The 15,323-nt window shown below is 37.7% G+C and overlaps 1 protein-coding gene across 1 annotated transcript in view; it reads left to right on the forward strand.

The window, feature by feature from the left end:
• Nucleotides 1-15,323, forward strand: part of ADGRG7 (adhesion G protein-coupled receptor G7) — a 76,159-nt gene that overhangs the window by 37,704 nt on the left and 23,132 nt on the right. Inside the window, exons 8-11 of the mRNA XM_072721810.1 lie at nucleotides 4,675-4,814; nucleotides 4,933-5,040; nucleotides 10,781-10,941; nucleotides 11,369-11,524. Of these exons, the coding sequence (XP_072577911.1) occupies nucleotides 4,675-4,814; nucleotides 4,933-5,040; nucleotides 10,781-10,941; nucleotides 11,369-11,524 (565 nt within the window). The remainder of the gene's footprint in view (nucleotides 1-4,674; nucleotides 4,815-4,932; nucleotides 5,041-10,780; nucleotides 10,942-11,368; nucleotides 11,525-15,323) is intronic.

Raw genomic sequence — 15,323 nt, forward strand, 5'->3', positions numbered from 1 at the left:
TTTACAGTGAGCCCTCAATGTAGAAAAAGCACAAAATCATGAAATGGATGGAACATTCAAAAGATTATAATTCTGAAAGACGGTGGTAGAGGTGGTTGTTTCAACAGTTTTACTAGTGTATTTTATGACTTCAGATTTCAGTAGGAGTCTGGGCCCTTCTCACTGGGAGTGTAAAGACTCCCATTTTTCTTGAAGTTGGAGAAGGAAGTGGCCATGGAATTCAGAGTCTCTGTTCAGTGAACATGGAGCTTGAGAGCCAGAGTGGGCTCCCTTTGGAGCTGAAGACTGTTTGCAGTCTTGCTAGGGAGAAAGGAGAAGGGTGGATGTTTCTGGTGAGAAAGCTGAGGAGAGAGCAACTATGAGATTCAGCTGAGAAAGTCACACATTATGATACAGATGAAAATACTATCCTGACAATAAGAAATTATGAATTTTACTGGCTTACAACATGGAGAAAAAATTGATTCTGTATGATTTATGGGCAATCTCCAAAGGCTTCAAAGGTGATTAGAGGATGAATAAAAAATTTAAATATGGGACACTGAAACATGACATGTTACAATTGCACTCATAGTAATTCCTCCCACTCTGGATTTCTGGTCTGCTTACTTTTCTAATCCTGGTCTGTCAGTTGTCTCTCCCATGTGATCTTATGCATAAGCCCTTGCGGACTCAGGCCTTCATTCATTTAGATAAGGCTGTCGCTTCAAGCTCCAACCCCTACATCAGCTCACCAAGCCCTTAGTACTTCTCAGGAACTGCCAGCAGAGGCGATTCTAATGTTTCTCTCTCCCTGGGGAAGGGAATTGCTTCTCTGGGGAACTCTTCCTTTCCAAACTCTGTCTCCTGAACCTAGGCCTAGATGCAAGGTCTTCTGAGAGACACTGGGCCTTAGTTGCCCATCTTACTTTGGCTGTTCCCTTCTTTCATTTATGATTTTCTGTTTGCATCTCTAAACTACTGGACTCCCCTTCTCCACTCATGGGGAGAAGTGGACAGTGTGAGAGTAAAACAGGAGAGTGACAGGGAGGGAAAAAACCTGCCCAGCTCCAGCTGGCTCAGTTTGTCATAGTGAAGTTTTCTAGCATCTGTCCATCCATTCTCCTGGTCTAAGTTGAGAGGCATCATGGGCAAAGTCTCTGCTGTTAAGGGCATCCTACTACGATCAGTGAATCTAAGACCTCATTTCTCCACTTGACCACTTGTTGCAAAGACTGATCTATCACCCTGAAACTTTGCTGTCAAATTCAGGCTCATAATTGTCTGTTTACCTATCCTTGGAATGTAAAACAGCTTCTCTAATACTGACCACCTTGTATGTTTACATTTCACATTTCTATTGGTATTTTTGTTCTAGTCAGCCTCCTTTGGTTAAAAGATGCTCACTTAAATTATCTTGACCAGCGATTTATCCTAAAGAGGCTTATAGAATCTCATGGGAACTTAAGAACAGTATTATAATATGGTGGTCTTTATGGATCCTGGAGTTGGGAGATGGCAGGGAATCCCAGGCAGCTCTGAAAATCTCCGTTGAGGACTATGTGGGCCTCCCTTCCAGGATAATATGATGGTTATATTGGAGTCAGACAGTCCTAGGTTCAAATCTTAGCATTGCTATTTAGTAGGTATATGATTTTGGCCAAATTCATTTCTCTTGGAAGAGACTCAGATTCTTCAGTATAATATAGGAGTAACTTTTGGGGCTCACTTTAGTAGGATTCTTGTGAGGCTTCACTGAGATAATATATGTGAATCATTTGCATGATACCTGACTTTTATATATTTGGTCTTGAAAAAAAAAGGCTAACAGTTGGTCTTTATAATTAACATGACTTAATAAACTTGTATATTTCATCTTCTAGTTTCTGCTCTCTCATAAATTAACCATTTTCACGACGTTGGAGAAATATAATTAAAAACAAAATCTTTTCTCAACCCAGAAGTGCTCTCCACAAAGACAGTAGAGAAGGAAAACACTTTTTTTTTTTTTTTTTTTGGAAAACACTTTTCATTGCATAAGTGTTAAACCAGAATGTGATGTGTATCAATCACAGGTAAACACCAAGAGATCGCAGACAGAGAAGAATCTCACCTCTTTATATAGCCAAGTAGATATAACCCATTACATACATGTTTTCAGGTAATCAGAAACTAGCCCTCAATTAAGAGAACCTGACAATGCTGTCACACATAGTTCATATTAAGTTAACCTGGTAACTGAGGTGACCATCTGTGTTAGCTAACTGACTTTATCCAAAGGAAGAACAAACCTCTCATACCTTTGTGACAGGAGGCAGCTTTGCAACTTGGAGCAAGGTACCCACACCCTAAAATTAAGCTCCTACCCTCCACAGGAACTGGGAAATAGGGGCACTAACTCCCTTGATGTTTATATTCCAAAGAGATGGCTTTCATGTCCTTGAGAAAGCCATTCCTGAGTCATTAAGCAGACAAAATGCCAATCTAGTTTTAAAAAAAAATTATATTTCAAAGAGAAGAGAAAGACCTTCTAAAGTTTTTTTCTAAAGTAGATGCTCAAAGGAAAAGGAGGAGAAAGAAATTGCTTCTTTTATTTTCAAAAAATTAAGTCTCTTATTTTAAATTTGTATTTGTCCTTACAATGACAGAATGACCTCTCTGGTCCCCTCTTACCCAGGACTTTCCTGAAATAACTATGGCACTAACCTGAAAATTCTTCGGTGAAAAGAATCTGATTGCTTCTTCCAGTTATTTGTACTGGTCAATGGCCAGCCTCTGCATTGGGTACTCCGAGGCAGACACCCATCTCCAATCTAATCTGTTAGGGCAAGAGCAGAGAAGAATCACATGGTAGAAAAAAATGGCCTTCAAAGTGGCTGTGGCTCCAGCAATGCTTGCTTTTCTTTCTTTCTTTCTTTCTTTCTTTCTTTCTTTCTTTCTTTCTTTCTTTCTTTCTTTCTTTCTTCTTTCTTTCTTTCCTTTCTTCTTTCTTCTTTCTTTCCTTTCCTCTTTTCTTTCCTTCTTTCTTCCTTCCTTCCTCCCTCCCTCTCTCCTTTCTTTCTTTCTTTCTTTCTTCTTTCTTTTTTCTTTCTTTTTCTTTTCTTTCCTTTTCTTTCTTTCTTTCTTTCTTTCTTTCTTTCTTTCTTCCTTCCTTCCTTCCTTCCTTCCTTCCTTCCTTCCTTCCTCCCTCTCTTCTTTTTCTTTCTTTCTTTCTTTCTTTCTTTCTTTCTTTCTTTCTTTCTTTTCTTTCTTTCTTCTTTTCTTCTTTCTTCCTCTTTTTTCCCTCAAATTTATTTATTCATGAGAGACACACAGAGGCAGAGTCATAGGCAGAGGGAGAAGCAGGCTCCCTGGAGGGAGCCCGATGCAGAACTTGACCCCAGGACCCTGGGAACACAACCTCAGTCAAAGGCAGACGCTCAACCCCTGAGCCAACCAGGTGCCCCTAGAGCAACCCTTTCAAAGTGGTTGTGAACTCTGCAGTCATTCCCAGATATCAGTACTTCCTTCCCTTTAGCCTCAAATGCCGAGGGAGTGCCTCTTGCTATCACCAGTGTTTCATGGGGGTATGACCTCTTAGTAGGCGCTCAACAGATATTATTTGGTTGACAAATATATGAAATATGTTCTTAGAAGATGAGAATTTTGTTATGTATTCCTCCTGTGGAAAGCAGCCCTAGAGTATAATTGTTATTAAGTGGGAAATATACAATGTGGATTGCTAAAAATTCAGAAAATGGAGTTATGAAAAGAAAACATTCAAAACAAAGAAGCCAACTCAAATGTTTCCATATAAATGATTATCTATTCTCTTTATAAAAGCAATCTTTAATTATTTTAAAATTTGTCTCTTTAATACGTTAGTTGGGGAAAGGGAAAAATACTTTAGTGGCCAAAATAAAGGATTTAGAATATGGAACAACTACATTTTAATGAAATAACTTCATTTCTGGGAAAACTAGATTGAATCAGTTATCTAAGCTCTCGAGATTTTGTTTGGTCCAGTACAGAAATAGTGCAAATATTTCTTCTAGGAAACAAGGCAAATAAAAAGGTCTTAAGACTTTTCTATGGAGATCACCAAACTGACAGGTTCTCTAACTCACTCCCATTTTCCATCTAATCTTACCTCTGAAATTATCCAAAGTAGAAAAGAATATCGTGGAAACCTGCAACGTTTAGTTAATAACTGAGGCAGTGAGCTCAGAGCTCTACTCTTGCATGGTTCCAAATGAACTGTTGCCTCTGGAACCAACAGCTAACAGGAGATGCTTTAGACTCCAAGGAGTTTGGGTGAGAGGAAGGAGTTGAATAAGTGGAAATTGGTTCTCATAATTGGAGAAACATGAAGAGCATGTCTGGCCAATGATGGGTAGTAACAGGATCCTTTATATGAAGAACAACACAATAAAGACTATTTCTGTGGGGAAATTGGTCATTCTTGAGTTCCAGTTTGCTGGCATCTGTATACAGAGTATCCTTCAGGGGAGTCAGTCCATTAGAACTTTAGAAAAAGTATGTATAATAAAGCAAGACTCTGGTGAAGAAAATAAATTATTTTAAGTTGATTATGCCAATGTTGTGATCACGAGTTTTATGGTTGAGCTTTTCTATTGGAATGTGGGAGAGAACACACACCTTTGGTTTTATGACAAATCTCTAGAAAATTACATTGTTATGTTTTATTCTACACAGGCTTATTGAGCAAATAGAAATTTACTCCATGTCTTTGGGTAACGAGTCAGTGGTGGAACCTAATGTGGCAGTACAGTCTGTGGCTTTCTCTTCAGAAGGCACTGAGCAGTCTAAAAATGTTCGCTTCTCTGTGAAGAAAGGTGAGCGGTGTGTCTCATGTACTTAAAATAGCGGACAGCATTCTGCTATCAACCATGAATAATGCTCTGTCTATGAAACATGCAGATTTTAAAAATTCTTCTTTTTTCCTTCTCACAGGAACTAGTGATTCTCTCACTTCTGGTTCCACAGTTGTGGAGACAAACGTGGACGCACTTAATCCAGACATGGAGACTGAGCTTCAAATCTTGCTCCAAACCTCAAAAAGTAGGTCTCTAACTTTGTGACATTAAAAAATACATTCATTCAAATTGGGGGTTCCTGGGTGGCTCAGTTTGTAAGCATCTGACTTCAGCTCAGGTCCTGATCTCAGGGTCCTGGGATTGAGCTCCAGCATCCGGGTTCCTACTCAGCAGGGAGTCTGCTTGTCCCTCTGTCCACTCATGCACACACACAGGCTTTTTCTCTCTCAAATAAATCAATAAAATCTTTTTTAAAGTACACTCAAATTTATGGAATTAGTATTTTAAAATCCACTGAGCAAGGAATAATATTTACTTTGTTTCATACTGCATAATTTGCATTTGAGTACATTTGAGCTCTGACAAATTATGGTAATCTCGACTCTGCTATTCTAGATGACGGAGAGGATTTCTTTCCTTTTTTTCCTTTTCAAAAATCTTTGGAGCAGAATTGAAATGCTCTGGTCATGGACACGAGTAGGTCTTCTAAGAAAAATCTAGCTAATGCAGGTCAGTTTTACACTTAAAAATATATTAAAAATACTCAGTCATAGACTTTGCCCATATTTACTGATGGCATGGCACTCGTAGACTCAGATTCATCCTATGGACCTGCCTTGGGATATTTTATGTAATTGGCACAGTCATCATCTTGTAGCAACAGATTTTAGTTATCTCCACTAATATAGTGCTCACCATGGGCTTCCTATCATCTTGCATATGGTCCTTCAGAAAATTTTATGTCTAACATGAAATCTTTGTACTTTTCAAAGCCTAAAAAATGGTTATTTTGACAATAATAGTAAGCAAAGAAAGCACACATATTTATTCTATCCCCAAATAAAAAATCCAATGTGGGGTGCCTGGGTGGCTCAGTTGGTTAAACTTCAGAAGCTTGATGTCACCAACTCAGGTCATGATCTCAGGGTTGTGAGAGCAAGCCCCACATCAGTTCTGTGCTGGCTGGCGCCTGCTTAAGATTCTCTTCCTCTTCCTCTTCCTCAGCCCCTCCCTCACCTAAAAAAAGCCTAAAACTTAAAAAGCAATCCAATGCCAGAAAGTACATATTTTAGAGTTCATAATAGCACTGATAAGGAAGGAGGTCATGATCTGGCATGTTGTGGAATTTTGCTTCCATTTGCTTTGGCTACATACTTTGTGAAACTGGAGATTAAATCTAAGTCTTTTATGTTCTTTTCTGTGCTTTCCTTTTAATTTAAAAATATCTCATGCATATAGAAAAGTATGGAAAATAATGCATGCAGCACCCATGTACCCACCAGCAAGGTCAATTGATGTCAAATTTTGCTATGTTTGCCTCAGACCTCTTAAAAAAGGAAGATGTTGCAGCTGTACCTGAAGTCCTGTGCCCTATCTTTTCCCATCCCTCCCCCCAGAAGTTATATCTTTCTTTAGTTGGTGTGTTTCATTTTTATGGCTGTCTTTAAACTTTTGCTACATATTTATATATCCGTAATAAAATATTCTATTTTGTGGGTTTTAAATATTTACCCAAGTGGTATCATGTATGGAATTCACTTTTTTTAAACTAAACATCTCTTTTGGGAGATTTATTCAGATGTTATCAAGCTTATGAACTTTTGTCTATGTGATAAATATGTTAAAAATATTGTTATGTTCCTTTTATTATTTAAAGTTTTTTTTAACATTTTATTTATTTATTCATGAGAGACACAGAGAGAGGCAGAGACATAGGCAGAGAAAGAAGCAGGCTCCATGCAGGGAGCCCGATGTGGGACTCAATCCCGGGTCTCCAGGATCACGCCCTGGGCTGAAGGCAGAAGCTCAGCCTCTGAGCCATCCAGGCGTCCCACATATTCCTTTTTTAAAATTTAAATTCAATTATCCAACATATAGTACATACTTAGTTTCAGATGCAGTGTTCAATAATTTATCAGTTGTCTATAACACCCAGTGCTCATCACATCACATGCCCTCCTTAATGCCCATCACCCAGTAACCCCATCCCCACATCCACTTCCCCTTCAGTAACCCTCAGTTTGTTTCCTATAGTTAAGAGTCTCATGGTTTTTCTCCCTCTCTGATGACTTCCCATTCAGCATTCCCTCCCTTCACCTATGATCCTCTGTGCTCTTTCCTATATTCCATACATGAATGAAGCTATATGATAATTGTCTTTCTCTGATTGAGTTATATCACTCAGCAAAATACCCTCCAGTTCCATCCATGTCGATATAAATGGCAAGTATTCCTTTTGCAGCTTGGAGATTCAATGATACGTTAGAATTTCTTCTTCCTTTTCATGTCTTTATTAAACATTCTGATTTTGTACTCTGCGACTTGCCTATTCAAATACTGTGATCATTTCTCTATTGGATTGTAAGTCTTTTCCTTATTGGCCATGTAGTCTCCACACTATGTACTCTGGACACTAATTATTTGTTGGTTATAAAGTTGCAAATATCTTTCCTCCAGTCTGTAGCTTTATTTTGCTTGGCTTTTGAGGTCTTTTGTCATACCAAAGTTTTAATTTATAGGGCAATCCAATGTATCAGTATTTTCCTTTATAATTGGTACTTTTTAAAAGAAATACTTCTCTGTGTTAAATTCACTACAATAGTTCTTATTTTTCTCCTGCATGTTTTTAGTGTTTGTGTATGCATTTAGGTCTTCAGTGAACGTAGAATTTATATGTTTGGTGAAAGATAGGGATCTAACTTCTTATTCCATATAAATTATCAATCTTTTCAAATGGGCTAAAACACACTGTTAAAAGACAAGGACATAGGACTGAAAGGGACATATTTTATATGATTTTTAGAAACCAAACCCCAGAATTATCTGTATTTTAATTCCCTTTTCCCCTAAAAAGACATAATTGACATATATAAACAAAAAATGTTGGAAATATAGGGACATATTGACACACCATTCTGATAGGGAAAGATTTTAATGCAACTATACCAGAAATTAAAGATCATGTAGACAAAAATAATTAATAAGCTTGACATTCATATACATTTGAGTGTGTGTGTGTGTGTGTAAATCTGCTTATAGACAGAAAAGAAATAATAAAAATTCTTTTCACATACCCATGAAGTGCTTCACAAACTGACCATTTGTTGCTGACCACATGGTCATTTTCTATTGATCACGTAGAAAAGCTTATGCATTTATAAAATAAAAGTTATGTAAGACATAGTTCCTGACCATGATGCAATAAAACTAGAAATGTACCACAAAAGAATGGCCAAAATTTTATCCAATCAGAAATTTTAAAAAAATTGTTAGAAAGGAAATTAAAGTGTACATTACAAAGTATTTAGAAATTAATAAGAATGAGAATACCACATGTCAACATCTATGGGATGTGGACAAGAAATTATTTAAATTCTTTCTAACATTAAAGTCACAATGATAGTCTCCTGTATTTTGTTCTGCCTGCTTTTAGTGTTTGGAGTAAATTATTTAAATGACTTAAAGTAAAATGTATGTGCTTTAATAAATTTATTAGAAAATATATGAAATTGTCAAAAATGAACTGAGCATTCAACTAAAGAAGCATAAACATAAAATAAATGTAAAGAAACTAAAAAGAAGGAATTAATAGGAGTGCCTGAGTGGTTCAGTTGGTTAAGCATCTGCCTTCAGTTTGGGTCATAATCTCAGGTCCTGGGATCAAGCCCCACATTGGGCTTTCTGCTCAGCTGTCAGTTGCTTCTCCTTCTCCCTCTCTCTGTGGTATCTCTTGTTCTCACTCTCTCTCAAACAAATAAATAAAATCTTTTTAAGAAGAGAAGGAATTAATAAATGTAATGGGGAAACTTAATAAAATAGAAGTTAACAGGGCAGCCCAGGTGGCTCAGCAGTTTAGCACCGCCTTCAGCCCAGGGCGTGATCCTGGAGACCTGGGATCGAGTCCCACGTCAGGCTCCCTGCATGAAGCCTGCTTCTCCCTCTGCCTGTGTCTCTGCCTCTCTCTCTCTCTGTCTCTGTGTGTCTCTGATGAATAAATAAAATATAAAAAAAATAGAAGTTAACAAATGCTAGACTTGATCAACAAAATGAACATCGACTCCATGAAAAGACTTATAAAATAGGCAAGATTCTAACAAATTTTATCAAGAAAAGGGAAAGAGAGAAAGAATATAAATAAGCATCAAGAAGGTATATCTATAAATATGGAGATTAAAAAATTTATAATGGCGAATAGAATTTCATTCTAATAAATCTGAATATCTAGATAAAAGTGATTGTTTTCTAATAAGTGACCAAAATACTTTAAGAATGAGAAGAGGGATAAGCAGGGACTTTCATTTTTTTACTTATATATTTCTATGGATTTGACTTTATTTATTTATTTATTTATTTATTTATTTATTTATTTGAGAGGGCGTGCTCTCACACATGCATGAGCAGGGGGAGGGACAGAGGGAGAGGGAGAGAGAGAATCTCAAGCAGACTCTCCACTGAGCATGGAATCTGACGTGGGGTTCTGTTTCATGACCCTGAGACCATGACCTGAGCTAAAGTCAAGAGTCCGATTCTTAACCAACTGAGCTACCTAGGCACCCCTGGATTTGACTTTTCCATCAAGCATGTCATTCTTTTATATATATATAAAATATATATTCTGTTATATATATATATATATATATATATATATATATATATATATATATATAAAACAATAATGAAAAGAAGTCTTACTGCAATTTTAGGGTTAACTTTGTCATCCAATGTTCAGAAGGAACAACTTGGCAAGGCCAATGTGCCATGAAAAGCTCCCTAAAGCAATGTCTTTATGTCTAGATAGAGGATAGAACATGGCTGGCTGTGGAGGATGTTTTAGGGCCTGTCAGGCTCTTGTCTGCCTATCTCTCCAATCACACTAAATAGGCTTGCCTCACTGCTACTGGTATCATATGTAGAGTTTAGAAAATTAATTCAGTTAAAATATATAATTATTATAATTGCTTCTGCCTTAAGTATGGCCATCAGTTGTATAAAGTGTTAGGGGCATTCCTTAGGTCGTTCTGTTTGACAACTGCCATGGCCAGCCTTCATGCAAAACCCTCTGCTATGGCCATGCTTTTCTAGGAAATCTGAGGAGCAACTGACCACTTTTTTCCAATGTCCTGAAGAAATATGTCACAATAGCCTTCCAGTCTTGGGAAAACCCTGTGATCATCATGAAGTAGCAGGGACCAACAATTCAAGAGACGATGGAGAGTATCTGGCTCCATGGAAGCAATCCCTGACATGATGTGAACTCCTAACTCTGTGACTGAATAGACTGGTTTCTGCTCCATCCCTTTTAAGAGGAAACAGGTCTCACAGAGCACTTTCCTAGGCACTGCTGTCTTGATATCCACTCATTGCTGTTTCTTGTCTGATGTCTTATCAGTGGGTGAAGCGGCCCTGGGCTACCTGAGTGTCTTCACTCTGTTTCCCTGCATAGGAAGCAAGATGTTTATTTTATACATGAGATCCTTATAATACCTCTTCGGGGTGGATTAGGTCCAAATTTTTGTTCCCATTTAGAAGGTAAGGAATCTGGACCTCAGGAAAAAAACAGTAATGTAAATGGAATGGCCAGGTACAGGTTACATATGTTAATTACATATTGCAATTAAGTAAAGATTCATCTAGCAAACCATTTTTACTGTACTGTACTCAAATATTAAGCAGCCATGCAGTTAAACGATGACATGGGACTTTGTTTTTTCTTTGCCCTAGGATTCGTTTGTTGATTTTAGTGTTTTTTTCTTCTTTTTTCCCAGGTGACACAAAGTCATGTGGCTTTGTAGTGTATCAAAAGAACAAACTTTTCCAATCAAAAACTTTTAAAACTAAATCAGATTTTAGTCAAAAAATTATCTCAAGCAAAACTGATAAAAATGGAGATGAAGGAACTTCTGTTAACATCGTCTTTAATCCAAGGGTGAGTTTTTCCACCAACAAATAAAATTCAGGCCACTTTTGATTACAAAGCAGGGTTGGTTGGGAAAAGAAATCCACAGGAAAACTCTTTATTTTTAAAAAGTGTTTATTTAGCTCTAGTTAGTTAACATACAGTGTAATATTAGTTTTAGGTGTACAATATATTAATTTCACAGAAAAACTCTTTAAAAGAATCTTTGAAGATATTCATTTAAACATTCCCCATGTCCACGTTTTTTGTCAGACTAGCTAAATGCAAAATGAGCTAATTTGAATTTTATATCCTTTTTCTCCTTCTCTAATCTATAACAAAGATGTTGTACTTGGTACATACCTAATAGATTTCTCATATGCTTATCTTATTTGATTTTTTCTACCTGATTAGGCATTTTTAAATAATTGGCTGCAATTGTCTTTTCAATTTATAGTATGACTCAAAAGAATTCCAGCTCTATTCCTATGCCTGTGTCTACTGGAGTTTTTCAAAAAAGGATTGGGACACGAATGGATGTCACAAAATTAAGGCCACTGATGGATTATTGTACTGCCACTGCAACCATACTACTAATTTTGCTGTATTAATGGTGAGGATGTACATAGTAATCTCTTTCCAGATGAGAATTTTCCTTATACATACTTCTGGAATTGTGGTAATTGGAGATAACTTTGGGGCTTAGTTTGCGTGGATACTCAACCTAGACTAAATGGATAAACAGGGAATGGAGTGATAAGACTATAAAAAGGAGGTCCTGGGAAAAGCAAGTAAATAGAGCTTTTTGCAGTATGGTCTCAGGGTGGATGAGGTCGGCACTGCATATTTAATATTGAGAAGGGAGCCCATGTGCAAAAGAGGAGCTCACAGACTATCCAACTAACTCACATGTTGTGAAACTTGAAGTTGTTATAACCAGAGGTAAGGCTGTGTGCTGGGGATTGGTGCAGTACATACTTAACTATGGGTGGGCAGTTTATTTTTTTATTATTTTTTAAAAAGATTTTCTTTACTTATTCATGAGAGACACACATGAAGACACAGATGAAGAGGGCAATGCAGGCTCCCTGCAGGGAGCCCGATGTGAGACTCAATCCCAGGATACGGGGATCACAACCTGAGCCAAAGGCAGATGCTCAACCATTGAGCCACCCAGGTGCCCCTGGATGGGCAGTATAAATCATTTACCCAAAGCTTTTTCCATTGGGATAATCTAAGTTGCTAAGTTTGTGCTAGAAGATAAAAGAGGAAAAGCTCTCGAATTCATCCAATTTGTCCCATAGTTCCTTTATGTATTCCTTGTATCGTAAAAATGTTTTCTATGAGCATAATTGACGTCCAATATTACATTAGTTTCAAGGGTACAATGTAGTGATTTGACAAGTTTCTAGATTGTGCTGTGTTCACCACAGTGTAGCTGCCATCTGTCACCCTACTGCTATTACAGTATCACTGACTGTATTGCTTATGCTGTGCCTTTTAATTCTGTGACTTATTATTCCTGGAAGCCTATATTTCCCATCCCCCTTCACACATTTTGCCCATAGCCCACACCTCTCCCATCTGGCAACCATCAGTTTGTTCTCTGTATTTCTACATCTGATTATGATTTTGTTTGTTTATTCATTTGTTTTTTTGTTGTTGTTGTTAGATTTCACATGAGTTAGATCATATGGTATCTGTCTTTCTCTGTGTGACTTATTTCCCTTAGCATAATGCCCTCTGAGTCCATCCATGTTGCTGCAAATGGCACAAGCTCATCTTTTTAATAGCTTCATAACCTGTCCTACGTGTACACCACAACTTCGTTATGCATTCGTCTGTCGATGTAGTCCTTATATCTTTTTTTGGAGGGGGAGGGGCAAAGGGACAGTGAGAGAGAGGATCTTAAGTAGGCTCCACCCCCAGCGTGGATCTCACCACCCTGAGATCATGACGTGAGCCGAAATCAAGAGTCGGATGCCTAACTGACAAAGCCACCCAGGTGTCCCTCCTTATATCTTTTAACTTCAAAGCTACCCTGCACAAACAACTGGTAACACTTAGATCTGGTGTACACTTAGATAAGTGTACCTCTGAAAGTTCTTGGGCTGACTCTTCTAGGAGAGGGACTTCTGTTTATTCTATTTCCAGAAGCCTATTATCCTGGTAAAACCAAAAGTGTTAGTTTTTAGGCTTGATGGAATGTTTTCATATGCAGTGGAGTGAAGGGGTGTAATACCTTACACTTATTAATATCATGAAGCTTCCTGAGAAAAGCAGGTGTTTTCATTTCCCAGTGTGATGGAGCCATGTTTGGGAAGCCAGTGGAGATCCGAACATACTGGTACCACATAGAATATCAAATTATAGAACTTCGTTTTGTTTGGTTTGATTTTGTTTTGTTTTGAGAGGGAGACAGGGTAGGGAAGGGCAGAAGGAGAGGGACAGAGAGAATCCTAAGCAGGAACAGGCTCCATTCCCAGTGTGGAGCCTGACACAGGGCTTGATCCCACAACCCTGAGGTCATGAGTTGAGCCAAAATCAAAAGTTGGACACTTAACCGACTGAGCCACCCAGGTGCCCCAATATAGAACCACGTTTTATAAACTTTTTTTTAAAAATTTTTTATTTATTTATGATAGTCACAGAGAGAGAGAGAGAGAGAGGCAGAGACACAGGCGGAGGGAGAAGCAGGCTCCATGCACCAGGAGCCTGATGTGGGATTCGATCCCGGGTCTCCAGGATCGCGCCCTGGGCCAAAGGCAGGCGCCAAACCGCTGCGCCACCCAGGGATCCCTTTTGAGATGACTATAGTTTTCTTATTGATTGAATGATTGATTGATTTTATGACATCTATTTCCTTTTCTTTAATGCACTAGATTTAACTTTCTTTTAGTATCACTTTTTTTGTTTACATTCTACTTAGTTAACATAGTGCGATATTGGTTTCAGGAGTAGAATTTAGTGACTCATCACTTACGTATAATAGCCAGTGCTCATCACAACAAGTGTCCTCCTTAATACCCATCACCCATTTAGCCCATACCTGCCAGCTCCCCTCCATCAACCCTCAGTTTGTTCTCTGTAGTTCAGAGTCTCTTATGGTTTGCCTCCCTCTCTATTTTTTTTACTTCCCCTATTTTCATCTGTTTTGTTTCTTAAATCCACTTATGAGTGAAATCATATGGTATTTGTCTTTCTGTGACTGACTTCTGTTGCTTAGCATAATACACTCTCACTCTATCCATGTCATTACAAATGGCAAGATCTTATTCGTTTTGATGGCTGAGTAATATTCCAGTGTGTGTGTGTGTGTGTGTGTGTGTGTGTGTGTGTGTGTGTCCCATTTCTTCTTTATGGACATTTGGGCTCTTTCCATAATTTGGCTATTGTTGATAATGCTGCTATAAATATCAGGATTAGTGTACCCATTTGAGTCAGTAAGTTTGTATCCTTTGAGTGAATACCCAGTAGTGCAATTGCTAGATGGTCGGGTAGCTCTATTTTTAACTTTCTGAGAAACCTCTATACTGTTCTCCAGAGTGGCTGCACCAGTTTGTATTCCCACCCACAGTGCAAGAGGGTTCCTCTTTCTCCACTTCCTCACCAATACCTCGTTTCTTGTGTTGTTAATCTTAGCCATCCTGACAACTATGAGGTTACAGTTTTCTTATTTTAAGAATCAAACCTTTCTTATTTTAATTGATTTTATTTTCTAGCATATTACAGAGAGATCTGCTTTCTTTTGTTAATATTTTATTTATTAATTTGACAGAGTGAGCACGAGCTGGGGGCAGGGCAGAGGGAGAAGCAGACACCCTGCTGAGTGGGGAGCCCAACGTGGGGCTCAATCCTAGAACCCTGGGATCATGACCTGAGGCAAAGGCAAATGTTTAACTGACGGAGCCAGCAGCTGCTCTGAGAGATTTGCTTTCTTAATTAGAAAACTGTAAAGATAAAATTTTAACTTTTTTGAGTATCTTTAAGATCATTAGTATCATTCACTAGCTATGTAAAGCCTGGATGTTATATATATATATTATACATATATATAATATATGTGTATATATATAATATGTATAGTATATGTTATATATATCATATATATGTTATATATATTATATATGTTATATATATATTAAATGATACAGACTACATTGTCATAGTTATTTTTCTTCTTCCTTCTTTCCTTCTTTTCTTTCTTTTCTTCTTTCTTCTCATTAATGTCTGAGTCTGCCTCAGTGCCTACCACTCACACCTGTAATTAGTTTTGGGTTGCCAAATTTTTTAAAAGTCTGATTAGGATTGTATGTAAAGTAGGGGCAGATAGGCTCTAAGTGAATAGATGATTTCTGAAGTCTGATAATCTATGTATGTTCTATGATTCTTTGGTATTTCCTCAGTATACT

This window comes from Vulpes vulpes, chromosome 1 (genome assembly GCF_048418805.1).
Source record: "Vulpes vulpes isolate BD-2025 chromosome 1, VulVul3, whole genome shotgun sequence".
In the NCBI taxonomy this organism is placed as follows: Eukaryota; Metazoa; Chordata; class Mammalia; order Carnivora; family Canidae; genus Vulpes; species Vulpes vulpes.